Source organism: Hoplias malabaricus, chromosome 1 (assembly GCF_029633855.1).
Source record: "Hoplias malabaricus isolate fHopMal1 chromosome 1, fHopMal1.hap1, whole genome shotgun sequence".
Taxonomy (NCBI): Eukaryota; Metazoa; Chordata; class Actinopteri; order Characiformes; family Erythrinidae; genus Hoplias; species Hoplias malabaricus.
In genome coordinates this window covers 16,594,248-16,615,164 of record NC_089800.1, presented here as the reverse complement: position 1 = coordinate 16,615,164, position 20,917 = coordinate 16,594,248, and the positions used below count along the sequence as shown (strand labels likewise).

Sequence of the window (20,917 nt, the reverse complement as noted above, 5' to 3'; positions counted from 1 at the left end):
AAATACGCACACACACACACACACACACACACACACACAAATGTGCTGTCTTTTTTTGGGGATGGGGGAATGTACGATCATAGAGGAATTATACAGAGAACAGCAAAAAACATAACACATTTACATCTGACAGACACTTCAAACTGATGTATGATGATGTATTTAGATTTTATTGGGATGAAAAATATTTGGGCGATGCAAGACTAAAATATTTCTTTTACTCACTTTACTGCTGGTTAAAATGTCTAAAAATAAATGGTAGTTGGAGTCATTAAAGAATACTCAGTGTTATTTATGGCATGGCTCTGGTTAACGAAGTATTAGAAAAAGAGAGACAGATGTGGGCTGGACACCAGCTCACCCAAATCCCTCTCCCTCTCTCTGTTCCTCATATTTGTTCATTTGGATTTTCCCAGTCATTTAACAACCACATGAGCTCCACACAACACAAACTGAAGTCAGAAAGTTATTACATGAGTCATTCTGGATCATTTATATTCCTCCACTTATGAGATTATAAAGGGCGTCTGATTTTCTTTCCAGAAGCCTTTGACATTAGAGTGACGATAGACCAAACTATTATGAGCAGCAGTAACATCAATTTCACCACTTATTGACTAAAGCACAACGGTATTGAAAACAAAACAAAAGAAATGGTAAAATTCATCCTCAATTTGGTCCGGTGACGTCTGGTTTTCTGCAGTGTCCACTGAGAATCTTCAACAAACAAAGCATCTTGGGAGTTGGAGTTTTAGTGAGTAATCTCAGGAAGCTCAAACCGGTAAATAAGACTTGTTTTTTCCCTCTAAATAAAGCTATGGGTTCAGGAAATCTCTGCAGTATGTGATCTTCTGAGGAAGTCAATATGAAATAATTGGAGCAGGCCTGATGTGGCTGTTCCTGTTTATAGAGTGGCCATTATGATCGTTGTTTTAATAAACGAAGATATTATACATGATAAAAATTCACTTCAGTGGTTTAAAGGTGGTTTACAGATTGATTGTCTGATATCACGGTCAGCTGATGGTTCCCATATGAACTGACAAAGGCATCGGTTAAGTCGCCATATATCCTTGCTGACCAAATAAGAATAACTCAGGTAGTGTGTGTGTGTGTGGCTCTACTAGCTAAACAGCGAGAAGTTTTGCTGGATGGAGTCCATGGGCTCCTGCTTCTTTATTCACCACTTTTTCTCTCTGAAGAGGACATTCGCCTTGAGACCAGGCTTTATGTGGCTAAAAGAAGAGCCAGTGGCAACACTGTCAGCAAGTCTCCACATCACTATTTAGCATCTACACTTCATGGCATAGACCAATGTGTAGCAAGCAGAGCAACAGTGTTCTTGTTCCCTGGACCCTTTTAGAAAAGACCCTTACATATCAACAAAAGTGAATCTACAGGGAAACAAATGGAACCCAAATGTTCCTAAATGGCCAGTTTGTGTTGTTTTTTTAATGCAAATGCTCCATGTCTTGGAGAGGTTCTGCTCCAATGAATATGAGCCAGGTGTAGAACACGGTTCCTGAATGACTGACCTTAATAAATCTATTCTGATTAAACTCACTGTGGTGCTTTTTTGTCTGTAACTACATGCTCTGATTTTAAACAGGAACATCTCACAGTTAGGCTCAAACATCAGCAAATAAAACAACTGTGAAATTAACTACAAGAAATGATGTAACTATAACACCCATAAATATTTGATTTTTTAAAAATTCATTATTTATGTCTAATATTATCAGTAATTTTCAACATGTATAATCTCTCTTATAAGGTTTCTATCAATGCTATTCTCCACTACTACATTGCTCTTTATCAGCCAACCACTACATCAATCCATGCTTGGTTTGCACTTTACATTTAACAGTAGAGAAAACTGATATTACATTCTGTCAATCTAAAACAATGTCACACTCTTGGATTTTGCCGCTTTGTAGAACAGTAAACTGTGATTTGTTCCTCATTAAGTTAAAGACGGAGGGAAAAACCCCTCTTGCCTAAGGCATGACGAGTTCCCCTACTCTCCACAAACAAGAGGGTTTTCTTTGGTGTGGGAGCGAGAGGTGCTGGAGGGACGCAGAGGAAATTATGAGGATGAATTAAGAGCCCTATTTGTATGTGGGTGGCTGAGGCAGGCGAAGGATTGCCCTGAAATTATTCTGTCATTAAGAGGAATAATGGTCTACATTTGGATGGTAGATTGAGGGGTTAATGGCTAAATTACATCTCATTAATCATGGGCTTTTCTCAAGGAGAGCTGAGTCTACTTTATACAGTTCAGAAAGTGTAGCAAGTGCTACCCTTGTGCTGTGATGTTACAGTAATGTTTGACGCTGTTTTGGTGCTAAATTCTCACCATTTCTAAAATGTTTGAACATGAATTCACACCGTCATTAAGAGTTTACAGGCTCTTAACTGGAAACTCCAGCCTTATTTCAACTTCTGTGATTTTTAATCATAAAGAATCATTAAGACACACATTCTTGAGAGTGGTTCACACATTCAGAAAGGGTTCCAGTGTTGGTGAATGGAACCAGATGTCCAGCTCTAAAATCAACAGGAAGCCATTATATGAAAGGCTTATAAAAATATAAGAGGAGGCCTGATGCACAGTAGTTTAAAGGGCTAGTTTTGTTAAGGCTTTAGCCTTTAAAAATCCACTCATGACAGATACACAAGTATTTCTGTACCACTAATTTTCATTCATTCATTGTCTGTAAGTGCTTAAACAGTTCAGAGTCACGGTGGGTCTGGAGCCTACCCAGAATCACTGGGCGCAAGGTGGGAAAAAAGCCTGGAGGGGGCGCCAATCCTTTGCAGTGTGACACTCACACATTCACTTACACACTCACGCCTATGGACCATTTTGAGTCGCCAATCCACCCACGTGTTTTTGGACCGTGGGAGAAGACCGGAGCACACACCACACTTCTCACAGACAGTCACCTGGAGCGGGACTTAACCCCAGATCTCAGGAGCTGTGTGACAGACACTACCTGTTGCCATAAATTTACAATTAACATTTAATATAACAGCTCCAAAAAAATGCAGATGGCCACTGTAGGCTGAGAACACACAAAAGGACTTCCCTTTCACAACAAGGGAACTCGTTTTGGCTTTACTGAGATTTAGTTAAGGTTAATCTAGAAAGTGAAAAATGAACAGCACATTTATTTGAAATAGGGAAGGATGTAGATCACATTTTAGCTTTGACAGCATAGTGATGACACAGAGGCTAAATCAGGAGTTAAGACCCAGCCCGTAAAAGTCACGTTCACTGAAAAAAAAAAAAGATTCTCATTTATTAAATCCCCATAAGACCATCTGATCATCCCAGGCATGTTTTGCACTGGAGATGGGAGGTGAATAAGCAAATACTGTTCATCCATTTAACTGGAACATACCTGAAAGTCTTGGTCGTCGATGCAGAACCTCTCTCTCAAATTCCGGAAAACAAGAGGGCAATATTCCTTAAACTTAAAATGGCTCGGCATGTTCTCCCTGTAAGACACAGAAACAAAACAATAACATTTATATTCAAAGGTGCAGTATATAGCTTATTAGTAATTCCACAAGTAAGTTCCAAACTTCTATGAGCGCTGATATATACTGAAACAACACTGGAACTTATAACTCATATATCCCTCTGCTTTTACCCTCTGGTGTCTCTTATTAACCCACATTTAAGCAGCATCACACGGGACGGAGATTTTAAAATGGAAGTACTACAGCAACAGCATCCGACTTGGCCTTCAGGCAGGTTTAAATGGTTTAAATCAGTTGTGTTCAGACAGCAGAGTAGATTCATCTCAAACTGCTCTTACATACACAGCAGCACGTGGATTATGCTGTCTCCACTCGTTCTGCAAACAAAGTGGATTTTTACCCAACGAAATTTTCAACTTGAGCAGTAAAACCCATAGACATCGCTCATTAAAATACACAGGTGGACTGCCTGCAGTTTCTGCATGGTATCAGTCCACCTGCAGAAATATTTTGGTAGGATGAAGCCAAATAAACAATTACGTAAATGACCAAATCCTAATGTGTTGTGCCTCATTCCTATTCATTAATTAACGGCGTGTCTGGAACTGCTGTATAAAAGCAGAGTCAAACTGGAGGTGGCATTGTTATAATTATATTCACCTCATTACTGTTATAATTGCACGTCATATACAACATTCACATTAGAGCTTTTAATGGAATAAAAGGCGCAATCACCATTCAATCCAAATGTCGCCGATAGAAATGTAATTTGGCCAGGTGATAAATCCTCCACAAATAAATGTTAATCCATTTGACAATGGTAAATACTTCATGCATGTTGACAGTTCTGCATGCATGGAGACGGATGTAAACAGATGACACTCACTTGTTAAACAGATGGTTATCCACCTTGATCTTAGAATAGGCCTTGAAGTCATCAGGCATCAGCATAATGGGGATCTGAACATGACTCAACTCATTTATCTGTGAAAACAAAAAGAAAGACACTCAGCAACGGTCACGAATCCACACTCAAAATTGTGCTGTGTTATAATAAGAGCCCTGATCCACAGCTTGGGCAGGACTGAAGTGCTGTAGGCTGAAGAGGTGGATAAATACATGTATAAATCCCCCGAGCACTGGAGGAATTTTGGGAGAAGGTGGAGTGGCCTTAATAATTTAACGTCCAAAAACAGTAACTGAGTTTATTAATGTTCTCATCTTTTAAAGCCATCAAATCCTCACAGAAATGTTCCAATATCCAATATCCTATGTTCATAAACTAAGAACAGACTCAATCAAAATAGACTTTCCCTACAGCCCCTTTAAAATGTCTTATCATGATGCCATGAAATCATGGGATAAAACAAGCCATTCTGATTCTGCACCGCTTCTGCAGAGACTTTAGAATTGCCCCTCATCTCAGCCTGTCACAAGCCTGGGACTGCATTTATGTGAGACCCCAAAGACAAGGTTAAACGCAGCAAAACAGACACAATGAGCATGGAGAAATTCGAGCACTAAGTAAAAACGGAGAAAATGAGAACAGAAAAGAAAGGGAACAGAGACAAAACGGATAAAAACCAGAGCTTGTGCTCCTTGCTCCTCACTGCTGTGCGCTCAGGGTCGGGGTGAACAGCGAGTGGCTCATTATTATTTAAAGGAACAGGTGCTGAATGGCATTCAGAACGGGCGTTGTAAACAGGGCCGTTTAGACAGGGGGAGGATTGTAGGATTTGTGGGGTTTTGACCAAAGCAAGTCACATATGTTTCATTAAGAACCAGAACTGTGTTCCACCATACCACAGTGAAGTTTGCAAATCAAGATCCTAAATATCTCTCGCTCATTCTCTCTCCCTCCCACCCTCCCCACTGAAAGGACAGGCACAATGACACAGTGTGAGCGATGAGGCCTGGCTGTCAGAAGGCGATGTCTCTGATAAAACAATGAAGGGCTTTAATACAAGCACTGAAACAATAGCTGTGATGGTGCTGCATTCGAAAATGACCCAGCGCTCATTTAGCACCAAAACAGCTTCAGTGGAAACACTGCCACGGCACTGAGCAATAAAACCTTAATGAAGGAGATTATTATAGAGCTGTAGCAATAAAACTCTGGATGTAAAATTGTGATTGAGAAACATACTGTCACTGTATTGGTCGAGGGATTCAGTGACTCATTTGCAGACACTTAAAACAAAAAATATATAATAACACCAACTCTGGGGTTAACATTAACAGCTCCAACATTTTTTCCAGCCACGAGGCAGCAGCAACAAACTATTGTTGTTTGATTGTTGTATATTTATTTGCTATACAACCTGGACGCATGGCAGAAACCAATATCGTAATAACGTCCCAGTAATAACCCTCAAAATGGAAGTAAATATAGCCATGAATTTAGCTTCTTCAAAGTGTACACATCATTGAAAATGATCATATGAAACAGGATGCTTTGAAGCAGCTGCACATGACTAATGGTAACTGTCAACGGTCAACATGACTAATGGTAACTGTCAACGGTCAACATGACTAATGGTAACTGTAGGCCAGAGGTATTTAATACGCCCCAAAGTTGGGTTATGGAGCAGTTGAACCCGTTCTCTGAAGTAGCTCTGAGATGAGCTGGAGTAGTTTTTGGGATCCAGAACATATTCTCCAAAAGCAGTACCTGATCTCAATAAGGTTTGGGAGGTTTAATGCCACCAAATCCTCAAATAAATGTTACAGTATCTACTCAAATGCCTTACCAGATGAGGGTGAGGGTGCCCAGATGAGTGAAGAGGGAAATTGTTGGATGAATGTGTGTCCAAAAACGTTTAAATCTTTCAGTGGAGCGATAAAACACTAGGCTAAGATTCAAATTAAACATCAGCAAAATTAGGGAAAAAGAGCCTACACTCAATAGTATTTCATTTACCAAGACTACTAAATAATACGACTTTTTTTTCATATGACAACATTACAGCTTTATTTTCATTAAACCACTACTTTCATTCCAAATTACATTTGTTTTTGAAATATTGCAATTTTAATTTTATTGTGATTTCTCAATTTTTTTTATAGTTTTAATTTTAGTTTTTGGCCCTAAGACACTTTCTTAAAACACAAATGTGATTTAAATCAGAATTAAATTAGCATTTTCAACATCCTCTGATTTCAAATACCTGATGAGGCTTAACTAAGCGTGTTAGAGTTTACAGGGCATTACTGCACAGTGTACTGGTACTGGATTCATTCTTGCAAGTCATAAATTAACCAGGTTTTTCAACAAGTGTTAATTTGTCTTTTAAGGTCGGCATTGACCCGCCACTGCAGGACGTCGTGAGCAGTGTGGCTCCCCTCGAGGCTTCGCCACAGTCTGACATCAAGCCAAATTGCCACTTCGCAATCACAGAGCTATGAGAGCTCAAAGCATCATGGGGCAGCAATAACATCAACAGATTTCTATTTTTTGAAAATCTAATTATACCTCAGTTTGTTCTTTGCCACCTCCAGCATGTCCCTGACACACCGAGGAGCTCCTAATCGCTCTCTAACATGCAGTGGACCTACTGTTTCTTCATAAGCATTGCTTTTCTTTGTCCATTTCTATTTGTTTTTAATTTAGATCCATGTAACCCATTGTCTACGAAGAATTATCACGGTTTTGTGCCTGAGAGTCTAGAATAAGCCTGTTTAATTTCATTTAATATGCAGGTCTAGAAAAACAACAGTTTACAGTGGTGGTAAATGGAACCAGATGTCTGAATGGTTAAAGGCGACATGCTCCTTCAAATGATAATGAGCATCTCACTATTTACCCCACCCTGAGCGCACAGCAGTGAGAAGCGGGGAGCAGAAGCTCTGGTTTTAGTCATTTTCGCTCTGTTTTTCTACGTTCTCGTTTTTAACACAATACTCATTTATCCGCGCTTTGTGTTGGTTTTGCTGCGTTTAACCTTTAATTAACCCGTATCTTTACCAAGAGCATAATTGAAAATATAATGATTGTGCTTAGATTTTATCCAATAAAGCAGTGGTTCCCAAAGTCGGGGGCATTCTTGGACACTATTGGAGGTGGGAGTGCTGCAAGGCAAATGAATGAGTTACATAATGCATGTCACTGGTAATGAATCCACCCTAAAAATTATGTTACTCTCTTCATTGATTTTATTTTATTTTTTTACAGAAACATGTTGAAGTTATGTATGAATACTAAAATAAACATCCACTGGAGTCTGGAAGCAAAATATTTCTGTGTGCGTGTGTGTGTGAGTGAGGAGGGCTTGATAATATTTTCATTTGAAAAAAGAGGCATGGCAGAAAAAGTCTAAAATATGCAGTGTGTTTGTAATCGTTCAAAGACATCGGTGGATTTCCCTTTTCATGGGTCGTCAATTGTTGCAACTCACAACAACAGTGTGGTGTAGAAATGACGAAGCATTGTGATATTTTTGCCATATCGTCCACCCACTTGTGTCAAATGAGAGACTTGAGGCGTGTCGTTAAATCGAGCTCAGAGTCAGGTGGAAAGATGGCATTCACACTACGAGGACAGAGGATGTGGTTAAGACCCTGAAGCCAATGAAGGTGACAATTAGCATCATGTCGGTGGAATAAACTCGTACTGTAGCAGTGAAGCTACTACTGCAGAACCACAGCCCAAAATCGTGAACTAAATATCACTGTGCCTTAGAGGCTTTTAATTATGTACTTCTCAAGTAAATATTCACAAATGTATTCTTCTGTAGCTGCTACACCTTGGTCATGGTTTTGGTGAATCTTCAGGAATAACTGGGCGCCAGGCAGGAACACGTCCAGAACAGGGAGCCAGATCATCACATATTTAAGCTGTTTTCGCCTCTATTCTCATTTTTACTAGGTGCTGTTATTTCTCTGCACTCGTTGTTTCTGTTTTGCTGTGTTTAACCTCATCATTGTTCTCTCACATAAACCAGCGCTGTGACTGGACAGACTCACACGATGGGGCGGGGCAATTTAATCTCTGCATTTCACGTCAGAATTGGAGCAGAATCAGAGCGGCATGTTTTATCACGTCTTCAGACTTAGCACACCGAAACTGTGTTTAAAAACAGGATTAAAATGTCCCTCTAGAAGAACGATTAACATTCCCCTGCTGCTCATAGCTAAGATTGTTTTATAAAGCAATGCACCAAATCTATGGTGTTTAAATATAGACCTGCCAAATCAATATTTGCATATTCAAATTCCAGTGTTTGCTCAATTTTGTAGCCTGTAGTCAAGAGAGTTCCAAAACGAGAGCTGCTGAACCTGTTTTAAATGATCTGTTACTCTAGTTCTGCTTGAAAGAAGGAAATCACAAACATCTAAAACAACAGTGTATATCAGAATTCAGCATCAGGTCAGAATTTTCCTATCTGTTCATCCAGTGTTTACTGGCCTGCAGCTACGATTCCCTTTTCATTCACCAAGTGCAAACTCAGCACTTATCTCTGCACACACATCTCAGCAGCCAAGTTTCATACAACCACTTCCTGTTTGTCTCCATGGCAGCAAAGTCAGGTTTTCCGCTGCATGCTCATCCTTATCAGTACAGGAAGGAGCAAAGAGCTCATCTCACACACACACACACCGTGTTAAAATAGGCTTTCTCTTGTGTTTATTCACTGTAAAACTGCTTGAGCTATACTACTTTCTCATGTTAAACAAGAAGAAAAAAATCAGATAATATGGAATTAAAACAAGTCATTCTGATTCTGCTCCGTTTCTGACGTCAAGTGCAAAGACTTTAGAATTATCCCCTCGTCAGAGTCTGTCCAATCACAAACCCGCATTTACGTGAGAGCGCAAAGACAAAGTGAAACACAGAAAAACAGACATGTGTTCAACGAGTAAAAAGAGAGAAGTAAAGTTAAGAAAGAAAACTAAGCGAAAACAACTAAAAAAACCCACAGCTTCTGCTCCTCGCTCCTCACTGCTGTGCGCTCAGGGTCGGGGTGAACAGCAAGCAGTTCATTATCATTTAAAGGAACAGGTGCTGAAAGCGGGCGTTCTGAACAGGGCTGTTTACACAGGGGGAGAACACTGCTGTGGGGCTCGTGGGGTTTTGACCAAAGCAGGTCACAGACGTTTCATTAAGAACCAGAACAAGCACCACAGACACAGAAGAATTACATCACCTCTTTAAGCCTAACAATTGGAGGACAACGAATGAGCTATTCTTCACATTTCACCTGAGGCCAAAACCACATTGAAGCAAGCGCTGCAGAAAAGGTTAGAGAAGTCTGGCTAAATCGAGTCAGTGTTTGCGTAACCTAATGGCCCCTTCCATTTCCAGGAGCAGGCCAAGTGGGTACAAAACAGAAAGGTCAAATTTGAGGCTATTCATAGCCTGCCGCCATACATCTAAAAAAAATCCCTCTTTGAGACAAAACTAGTGGGCTTTCATGGCACTGAACCTTGAACGAGAATCTGGAGACTGCACTCCAGCGCACTGAGCATAAAATCAAATTTCAATATCGCCTGCACAGCGTGAAATCAGCTTAAAGTATTTACATGTAAGATTACACAAGTTTATCCATTCTGCTTCAAGACGGTAGTATATTTCATAAAACTAATCATATAAATGGAAAATTATGAATTTTACCTCCTGATCCATCTCCAGGTCTGAAAAAGTGTGTGTCAAAGTATACAATTTCATAAGAAAATGAGAATTACTATTTAAACTACTGATCAAAGCATTGGTTTTGGTGCCTGACGCAACCTGATTCTCACTGATGGCTCTTGAGATACAAGTTTGCGAAGAAATGTTGTGTCCATTCACCCACTGCCACGCTCTGCTGCTGGATCTCGGCTAATTTTAGAAACTCCTTATGCAATCCAGACAAACACAGACAGGGCAACTCTCTCAAGAGAAAAAGAGGGAGAGGAGAGAGAGAGAGAGAGAGAGAGAGAGAGAGAGAGAGAGAGAGAGAGAGAGAGAGAGAGAGTCTGGGAATCACAGAGCACTTAGCAAAGAAAAGTGTCAGAGAGAGAGAGAGAGAGAGAGAGAGAGAGATTGAGGCAGAGAGATATTGGTGTACAGTAAGCTGCAGACATCTCACAACCTAGAGAATGAATTAGCCCACAGCTCAAATTAGAGAAGGTCTTCTTTATTTTAAGACTTTAATTTTTTTTTTTTTTTTAAAAAGCCGTGACTATAAGCCATGTCTGCCTCTTATCTCCACCCACTTTACAGCACTGATTGTCCAGAGAGAGTCGTCACTCTACGCCACGCAACGCAGACGTCCAGCACCAACTCTCCATTTGTAAAATCTCCAGCTGCAACAAAGATCACATTTGTTTTTAATCCAACTCACGACAGCAGCTCGTAAAATTACGCCGTAGTCTTTTGAAGAGGTTCAAATAGTCATTGGATCGGTGGTCGACAAAAGAATCCAGCGAGAGCTGGACGCTGCAACAAGGAAGGAACAAACTGATCTGTCTGAACTGATGACGGAGCTGTGTTAAGTCCCAAACAACAACAACACTCCAATACACCACGAGTAAACAACCCTTAACTTTACCGCCGCTGTTATTATGGTTTTCAAAGCCCACTGTTCCTGTTAGGGATGGAGTTTTGCCATCTTTAACTATATTTTGGGGGTGAGCTGTGCAAATGGACAAGCTACCAGAGATCAGGTCCCAAAAACATGCAGACCTAAGCCAAGTAGGTAACATGCATTGGATAAGAGCCATAAGACAAAAAGACAACAAAGAACCATCCCGTTGTTCTAATTGGCTCACAGAATGACAGAAATCTTTCGCTCTATTGTATTGGCTCAAAGTAAGAAATGAATCACGCACAGAATAAACGTAAAGAGTGGAAAAACCAACATGGCCTGTGATGTTGTGCTAGTGAATTCCATGTGATTAAACTTAGCTCTGGCCACTCCACAAGCTACACCAGTGTGATTAAACCACACGCTGTCTATTATGCTAAACATGCCCCCCACCCCCAGGTACACTTCATTAAAATTTGAAAATGCTACAACCATATGATACATATAGTAGTATAAACTCCTTTAAATGTCAGTTTTCGATGAAAGATGGCAAAAGAAAGGGCCTTATTAATATTAGACATTCTACTTTTTCATATTACACGCTGATAAAATATCAATATCCACCTTACAATTTATACCAAGCCAGCCCGGAAAAATAATAATAATAATAATAATAATAAATAAAGAAGACATGAAGCAAGTCTTAAAAACCAAAACAAGCAAAGTTGCATCATGTAATAATAATTCAGCAGCATTTCGGCAGCTAAATTCTGGCCTGGTTCGGGGCCTGAATGAAAGGTGATGTGTGTTTAGCGCTCTACAATCTCTCAGAGCCAACAGCTGCATGCATGATTCATTAGGGCAGCGGCGTAGGCACTCGAGGGCGCTACACCGTCTCCAGAAAACGCTGAACTCTCCTTCACCACAGGGCTGGAAAACAGAACTGGGGGACGGGGAGGAAAAAAAGAAGCTGAAAGCCCTCCACCATCCCGAAGGCCCAGTTTCAGAGAGAAGAATGTGGCAGCGTGGCTGGGGTCCAGAGAATGGCAGTCAATGTGTTTCATAGAAGGCGCCTTCAAAGATAAGGAACGTTCTGTTTTCCAGCCAGTGAGGCATTTTATTCTCAAATTCTCAGCCTCCTACGGCCTCAATTCCATTCAGCGCTGGGCACCACTGAGAAGCACGACATCACGATACTTTCCAAGTGTCTCAGTATCAGAAGAAATTTATGTTTGCATTAATTTAAACAAATTTATGGGGAAATGAGCAACAAAAACAATCCATTTTGTATTCACTCTTTGTGTAATGTCACAAACAACCGCCACATTTACACATATCCACGCAACACTGGTGTCAGAAGTTTACTCCTTTAGCTTTGTACCAAAACCCTATTACGCATCAGACAGCATCACAGGTAACATTTAATAGACTTATCATCTATGTGGTTTCTGAAACTGGGACATGCTCCTATATATAAACATTGAGTCACGTACCTAACATAGCTAAAACAGTGGTAACATTTAAAAGCCATTTACAGGAAATCAAAAGACAGACCTGAGTCGTGACTGATTTGTTTTTAGACCAAACTATGGCTCTAAGGTTCACAAATGGGAAATCCAGTAGTTAAAGTGAAGCTATATTTACTAGTTAATCATTCATCCATTCATCCTTCACACTGCAGACCCCACAGACATGAACCTGCTGACACTCAACAAACTCCCCCTGTCTGCGTTGGCCATTATGCAATGGCTGAAAACTCAATCACAGACCTCTGAAGTTCATGTGTCATATAAGGAGATCAGGGTATTTTCTATAAGGAACATGCATCTGTCACACCCTGTGTTAAATACAAATGCACACCATTTCAGCCTTGTGATGTCAGTTCAGTGCAGAGCAGTGTTGGTATGCTAGCAGAAATAATCACATGATTGTCAAGAATAGCATTAAACTGTTTGTCTGTTGATATTAGCCATCCATCATACTTTTTGGCCTTTTGCTAAACACGAACAGCTGTGACAGAGCGAGGCGTGCCTTGGCTGCTATGAGAAAGTCTGTTGTGGCGTAGGCTGCACGTCCTCCTCCTCCTCCTCTCCCAATGCTGAACACGGCTGCAGACATTTGGTAGAGGCCGAGGAGCAGCCAGAGGCGATCATGATGAGCCAGAGCGGCGGTGGAGAGCCGACTGCTACTGGCTTCTACCTGCTGTTTGCAGCTAAAACAGGGTACCGTGGTCTGTGGGGCTCTCCACCACCTCAGCTTTCCCATTGGGGACGGACACAGAGAGCTGCTTCAGAGCCGAGTAGAGAGATAGAGACGAGTTTAATCAAACAGTTTATACCAGGCTTGTAGAGGGTACCTACAACTGAAAAAAAAGCACTGACTACTTTTGATGAAACTGTAGGTAATAACCACACTGTGCTCATGACAGTGAAACGGGGATTTCAAGGTCATGGACAGAAACCGCCAACTAGGTGAAAAATGTAAATGTAATAAAAGGTTAAAATATCTATATTAAATATCGTCACGTATCTCTACTTTAGCCAATTTTCAGTTCACATTTGAACAGAGCAGCTGTTCTTCACGTTGTGTGTGATAAAGTTAGAAAAGTTCCAGAAGGAAATGGAATAAAACCTTTTTACTTTAACTTCCACTGAAAGTTACTATTTTAAAGACACAGCGATGATATATAACCATCCTTTCACATGGTCTTTAAATTCCCCTCAGAGACAATCAGGCATGACCACACGAATTTTAGTCGGAAGACTATTTGAGCACTTACTTTAGAACAAAGAAAAAATTGTCATGACTCACATCTCAGCTGATTCTGGGAATAAGTCATAGTTCAGAAACTTATAAATGCACACTTCCTCTCCAAAACTCTACCCTTTCCTGATAACTGTCCTGTGGATCTCAGCTGAGACGAGAAGCTTGTGGTCATTCTTCCCCATAAATACTGCAATAATAAAAGTATACTGGACATTAATAGAGCTACTGAAAAAGAATGAATATCCACATTTCAGGACAGCAATTGTTCACCATGGGGTTGGTGTCAACCAATGACAGAGGAGGTCATAAGAGGTCAAGCATTTTAGAATGGTCAATAAGAGACACCTTAGCACAGTGTAGTCCCTCTCTATTTTATGGGCATGTGATATGAAGTTCAATCATTGCCTAGAAGAGGCATTTTCATGACTGCCTGACCAAACAGGGTACTTTCCTGAAACGGGCATGTGCGAGGACTGGATCTTGCCACAAAGCTGCAGACACAGGGGAGCTGCAGGCTAAAGCTGTGCGGTTTCATGTGTGTTTGTGTCTTTACTTACTGTGAAAAAATAAAGTGGTAAGAATGCGTTTTTCAAATTCGGCTATCTGCAAAATCCTTAACTTTTCACAGATCCACTAAAAGTATGTTCCGTTAGCTTGATGCTACCTTAAACACCCAGAATTCTGTTTGAGGCCTTGTCAAACTCCGCTAAAAGATCTACATTCGGTTCATGCTAATGTTAGTTCCCTGGCTCATGACAGTATTCAAGTTCCGCTTAATTAATCTGACAGCCCTGGTATTGAAATTGTTGTGGAAAAGAGGATGAAGCTGACACTTGGATGAATTAAGCCTTTCCACCTTAAATGGCCCTGCAGTGACATTACTGAGCCAACACATTAGAGGAAATCGGACTTTAAAGACTTACAGGCCCCCATATGTTGTACCTTCCAGTAATCTGTATGAACCAAACATACTTTGTATATTATTAATAACAGACAAAACTATTTACTATTTTTTCTCTCTCTTGCACACTCGTTTAAGTTTAATATATCATTCAGTCTTTCCGTGTTTATTTACAGTAATATTACTAAAAAGAGAATAGTATTTTTTATAACGACTTATTTTCAGTAGGACTGACAGCACTGCAGCCATATGACCCTCACGGACACACACCAAACTGCTCCTCATCAGTCACCCGGAGAGCACCTCCAACCAACAATCCCAGTACCCTGGAGCTGTGTGCAGTGCCACCGTGGCACACCCTAGAATTTATTTTTAAATAAAATTATCAAAGAAAACACTAATGCTACGACACAGAGGCGTTATGAATGCGTCCAAATCCTGCTGGACTCTTAAAAACAAATTGCCTTACCAATTTTACAAACACCAAAATAATCACACAAATCCCTTTAACTACAACTTTGTGATGCTTTATTGCTTCACTTCCACATTTATTGTCTCTGACCTTCTTTTTCCTGTATTACAATATCCCATAATAACAACAAACACACTGTTATGAAGCACCAAAGCTTCTGAAGGACCTCTAATAAGGAGGGCATGTATTTTTTGACCCTACCTTCCCGTTTGTGAAATCCCAGAGACCTGTATTGCTACACAGCTGATGGCAGTCTGGCAAAACTAGGCTTAACTAGTTTCTATAAGGTTTTTTTTTTTTTTAAAGATATGCTTGCAATATATTCACATCTCCATGCGTTATAAGCCCAGCACCTAAAGCCAAAATAACTATCACTCTGGAAAAAAACCATGTCGTCTGTCATTTCTGTAATGAATTTCTCAAGCATTACTCTAGTAATCATTCAAACATTACTCAGCGCTTGCATTCTGCATTCAGCAACCACTGGCTACAGAAGCCTCCAGACCCACGCCCTGCCTGTACTCGCTTAGACGTCCTGTCCTGAGTTAGACTGATGAGTTACAACCTCCTGCTGATGGTGTGGCAACAGCAGTAACAGGTTAGACTGCTGCAGATATTTTAAGTGCAGTCAATTTCCAGAACACTCAGCTGAATTATTCAGCTGATGCTGCACATTACATGCTAATGGTGTGTCATGCACATACCGTAGAACCTGAAACATATGAAACAACGTTACAGAGCTTGAGCATTCATGTTTATTAGAAAATGAGAGGAAAGGACATTAAACATATTCTAACATTCTGTTTTACTCAGCTTACTCTTCAACTAGTCACTTTTTGCAGTGTGAAATTTAAAAAAAAAAGATGCAACAGACAATGAAAAAGAACTAAAGTCTCAACTTCTTAACAATTTAAGTAATGTCAGCAAAGTTCACATAAATGCAGATATATTTAAAGCAGACAATGAAGAAATCCCTTCTTTAGTGCAGGTTCATTCCCTACATAGTGCACTGCATAAGTCAATTAGGCAACAAGACAGTTTTGCAGTTAGTAGTGCACTTCATAGAAAGTAAGGACTATGGAGGCCGTATGATTCAACCCTACATTTTCACGCAAAAAGACAAGAGCTAACAAAGACACTTCTGAAGCAGATATAGCTTACAGACATGGCTTTATATGACATTTTATACATCTTAAACTAAAAAAAAAAAACATGAACTTCTCCATCACAAGGCCGTATCAATGTGTGTATATAACGTGGATCATTCCAGATAGAGGTGGGCAATGCTGCAGAAAACCATAAAGCCATAATTATGAGAAAAATAAAACAGGCCAAAAATAAAACAGATTTTCCCACATTTCTAGCTGTATTATGTAATTACTTTGGGGTTAAAATGAAACAAACATCCCAACAACTATTTTTTACATTTGTATTTTCATATTTCGTCCTTGAAAAAGAATCTGAGTTAGTACAGGTGACTAAAGCATTTGATTTGTTAAAAAGTTTGGAACACTAAAATATGCTTTTAAAATAAGAATTTCTATGGTCTCTATGTATTCACTAAACACACCGTCGTTCTGTACATGAGGTCAGACAAACACAAATTCACACACTGCCATATGATTGGATCCAGGATGTTCAGTAAATGTCACTTAGGGACGTCATGATTTAAAGTGAAGGATAAAGCTGTGAAGGGGACTTTCCAGACCTTATAAAGGGTTTGTGACACATATGTCACTATGGGTTCTTACGCACTACAGACATTCTCACCTTACCTGTCTTAAATTGCATTAATCAGACTATAGGGAAGACCCAATCAGGATGGACCTGATCTACTAACAGGACTTCGCTTTAAAGGCAACAAGCATAAACACACTCATTCAAAACTAGACCATGAATATCTCATGATCTCAGAAAACTTTGGGCAATTCAAGCCACGCTTTCACACACAGGACTATATCTATCTCTCTATCTATCTATCTATCTATCTATCTATCTATATGACAGCCTATGCCATGCTGCAAGTTCAGTACACGTTCCCAATGCGCTTCTCATCAAAAACTCAAACACCAGAATACGAATTACTCAGAATTCTCTACTGTATAATGTAGTACTGGATAATAGTTCAATTAGAGGCTGTATTACCTGCAGGAGACTCATGTACATCCAAAACAAGCCAAGTGCAGGACTTTATAGTCTACAGATGTATAGTATATCATAGTATAATTCGATGAGAGGCTATAGAAATACAATGTGATTTATGAACATCCAAAATGGAAGTTTTACAAAGGCCAAGTTGTTGACACTGTAGTACTGGACTCCTATAATAATGTTGTACTTGCGTATAAAACACAACAATGCACATTTACATATGCCTGTCACATCATTACATTAAAGACTTATCGTACTGGATTTATACTTATAGAAAACTACTATCACATATACATGTAACACTCATATACAGCAAATATACCACAGTATAATTAAAGGTATACAATCTCTCCTCCATATTCTACAGTATAATGCAATTAGAGGCTATAATTGTGCTGTGTGACTCATGCACATCCAAAATAGGATGTATACAGCCTGTTATCGTTTAAGACCGTCTAATAAAGACCAGGGTGGACATTACAGTACTGGAAGGAGTACGGTAACACCTGTGACTTTAGGCTCGAGTGAATGACACCCAGTCAGAGATCACAAAACCCAGCTCTATGGTGTTGTAAAAGCATGTTACTTATGAATGTCTAGTAAAGCACGCAAGTCAATTCAGCATTAAAAATGTTGTAGCAGAGAGGCTGTACCTATTGAAAAAACCACAACAACACACATTTTTATTTAAAGAAAGTAACAGTGACATTCACAATACTCAAGTGCATATAGTGCACTACATTATAAAGCAATACAGAGCCGTACTACAGCTGTCTCTCATCTATATTCTGCAGTATGATTCAATCAGAGGCTATAGCAGATATATGAGACGCTTAACCGTCCAAAATAGGAAGTATGCAGGGCTTTATAGATTAAGAAAGTCTAACAAAGAGCAAGGGTCGACACTACAGTGCTGGAAGGTGCATGGTAACCTGTGGCTTCAGATTAGAGACAGTGACAGGCAGTCATATCACAAATGTAAATGATAGTATTACATTGGTTTAAGTACTTAGCTACAAAGATGCATACTACAGCTCTCTCTAACGTTACAAGCTGCTGTATAAGTAAATTAGAGACTATGGAAGTTCTATGAGACTCCTGAATGCCCGGTAAAGTATGTAGGACACTAGCAGGACCTCAGAGCTTCAGAAATAAGAAGCTCAGCTCATTCTTCCATTAATCTGAGCGCTGTAAATGATGATCACTTACCGAATGGTTGACTCCCCACATCAGCACACTGAGCAGAGGGTCGCTGGCTCGGAACAGCTTCACTTTCTGAGCCACGAAGTGCTTTTTCTTCGTTTTTGTTTTACTCGCGATGGACGCGGCGATGCTGCTGGCCGTGGCCATCCTCGAGGCTTTCGTCTGAGACTTGTTTATTTGTGTATTCCGAGGTTTAATAAACAGATCTCACCGAGGCTTGCGGTCCTTGAGTCCTTCAGAGGAAAGAGCTGGGGTGGACAAGCCGCTGGAGCTCAGGCTCTGGGGCTGGCGTTGGGCATTGCTGGGCGAAGCCAACTCAGCACGATTCAAGGGCTCGTCTTAAAACTATTTTAGAAGCTAAGCAGACATTAAAACACAGACATTAGTAAGAATTGTGCGTTCCTCAATCCTTGCTCCCCGCGGTCAGTCAGTCCGCACCCAGCGGCTCGGTTCCCCCACAAAAAGACACACAAAACACTAACGACCACTCAAAAATATCGCCATAGGACCCGTGATATGCACTAATCTGAGCGCAGAGACCGAATCAGAGCTCGAACGACCCCAAGGGCTGCTCTAAACCGAGCCGTAATGTTACCAGCGGTCCCTTTAGCATCCGCGCTAACGACGCCTCACAGTTACCTACCCGCTCAGCGCTAACGGGCTATAAGCTACCAGGCTAACGAGCCGCAGTCCGTCTAAAAACAAAACTGCCCCCTTCCCCTTCCCCTTTCACTAAATCACCCGGGCCAAAGCGCTGATGCAGAACCGACACAAGCGAAAAATATCCAACTGAAAGCCTGCCCCGCGCCGCAGTACCCGCTAAAATACAAAAACCTGTTCGTGTTCGTGTTTAGCTGCTCAGGCTTTAGCTGGGGTTCCGGCCCCGCTTCCACCCACTAGCGGCCATCACAGGCAATGCAGCAGCGACGCGATAATCGATACTGTTAATAATATCAGCGACAATATAACCGAGAATAACATCAGATATATTAATACAGAGGATAAAATCAGATATAGTACAAACCAATAGCAAAAATCCCCACAATATCCACCAGCACTGCAGCAGCACTACCAGATACTAATAATAAAATGAGTGACACAGCACAGATTATATATTCTTCTTTTCTTCTTCTTCGTCTTCTTCTTTTTCTTCTTCTTCTTCTTAATATTAATTAGACATCTATTACAGTAATATATTATAATATAATTTATGATTGTACCAACCAATACAATAGCAGTAATCCCCACAATATCAACTGTCATTGAGGCAGCAACAGTGTTCAGTACTTCTTTATGGGAAACACAATGGGTCTGTCCCAAAACCTGGTGAGCTGTCTAAGTAGAGAGCATTTTACGCCACAGTGTGCATGCTCCCGACATGTAGGCTGTCCCAATTCTTAGATATCTCATTATGCTGATGTCTTAATTTGGCTGAATTTTAAGGCAGCATCAAACCCTTCTTAGGCAATCCCAGGAGAACAACTCCCATCCATTTTGCTCTTCTTCCAATCTGTGTCAGAAACTGTGCTATTCACTATATGGCGCACTATTTTGGGGTTCTGCCATTTTGTAGTAGTGTCCAAAAACATACTGGACAATTTTCAGTGCACTCAAACAATCCCACAGTGCATTGCAAAGAGTAGTGTACAACCCATGTGCACTAAAATATATCAGATTACCCATAATCCACGTTATTTGGTAAAAACCCACATGAGGTAGTGTCCGAAATCATTCATTACCTGAACTGGGTCTCAAGCTATAAGCACAGACGTCATAACGACCATAGTTATAAAAAAAAAAATCACCTGTTGACATTTTATAGTGATAGCAAATTAAATCAATTCTAAGTAGTGTTTTTAACTTAAAACTACAGCTTCAAAATCATTGTAATACTGAGCTGTAATAGGGAAAACAGAGCATTGGTCATTGCTACTTCAGGCTCAGCACTGCAGATACTGCACTATGTAACTTTGGGAGGCAGGCAGGAAACTCTTTTAACATTAATAATACACCATTCATTTATTACCTTAACAAACATTTATGCTGCAAAAATTAAATAAATAATACATTTTCTCAATGAAGCAAGTAAAATGAACTTATTACAATAAAATGGTGTGTAGCACATATGAAAACATGGCCTTTTAGGGCTACCATACATAAGAACACAGGGGAGGTGTCAAACTGAAGGCATGTTTGAAATAGCCGTAACTGCTAGGGTACGTAGGTTGTAAACAAGTATTGAGGTGCTTTGTGGGATAGTTGGAGTGTATGCAATTCCACTATATTTTTGGACACTACTATAAAAGGTAAGGACCACAAATAGTGCACCATATAGTGAATAGTGCACTGTTTTGGACAAACTCTAAATGTAAAATAAATGTAGTGTACTTGCCCTTTAATTGCACCCTCCTTCCTTCTGCTGAGCAGGTCGCC

The 20,917-nt window shown here is 40.2% G+C and overlaps 1 protein-coding gene across 1 annotated transcript in view; it reads right to left on the bottom strand.

Annotated features, from left to right (window-relative positions):
- pip4k2aa (phosphatidylinositol-5-phosphate 4-kinase, type II, alpha a) overlaps window positions 1–19,301 on the bottom strand; it is a 28,872-nt gene extending 9,571 nt beyond the window's left edge. The window contains exons 1-3 of the mRNA XM_066680147.1: window positions 18,491–19,301; window positions 4,373–4,470; window positions 3,405–3,501 (exon numbers count right to left, since the gene is read on the bottom strand). Of these exons, the coding sequence (XP_066536244.1) occupies window positions 3,405–3,501; window positions 4,373–4,470; window positions 18,491–18,631 (336 nt within the window). The 5' untranslated portion in view covers window positions 18,632–19,301. The remainder of the gene's footprint in view (window positions 1–3,404; window positions 3,502–4,372; window positions 4,471–18,490) is intronic.
- Window positions 19,302–20,917: the final 1,616 nt, after the last annotated feature.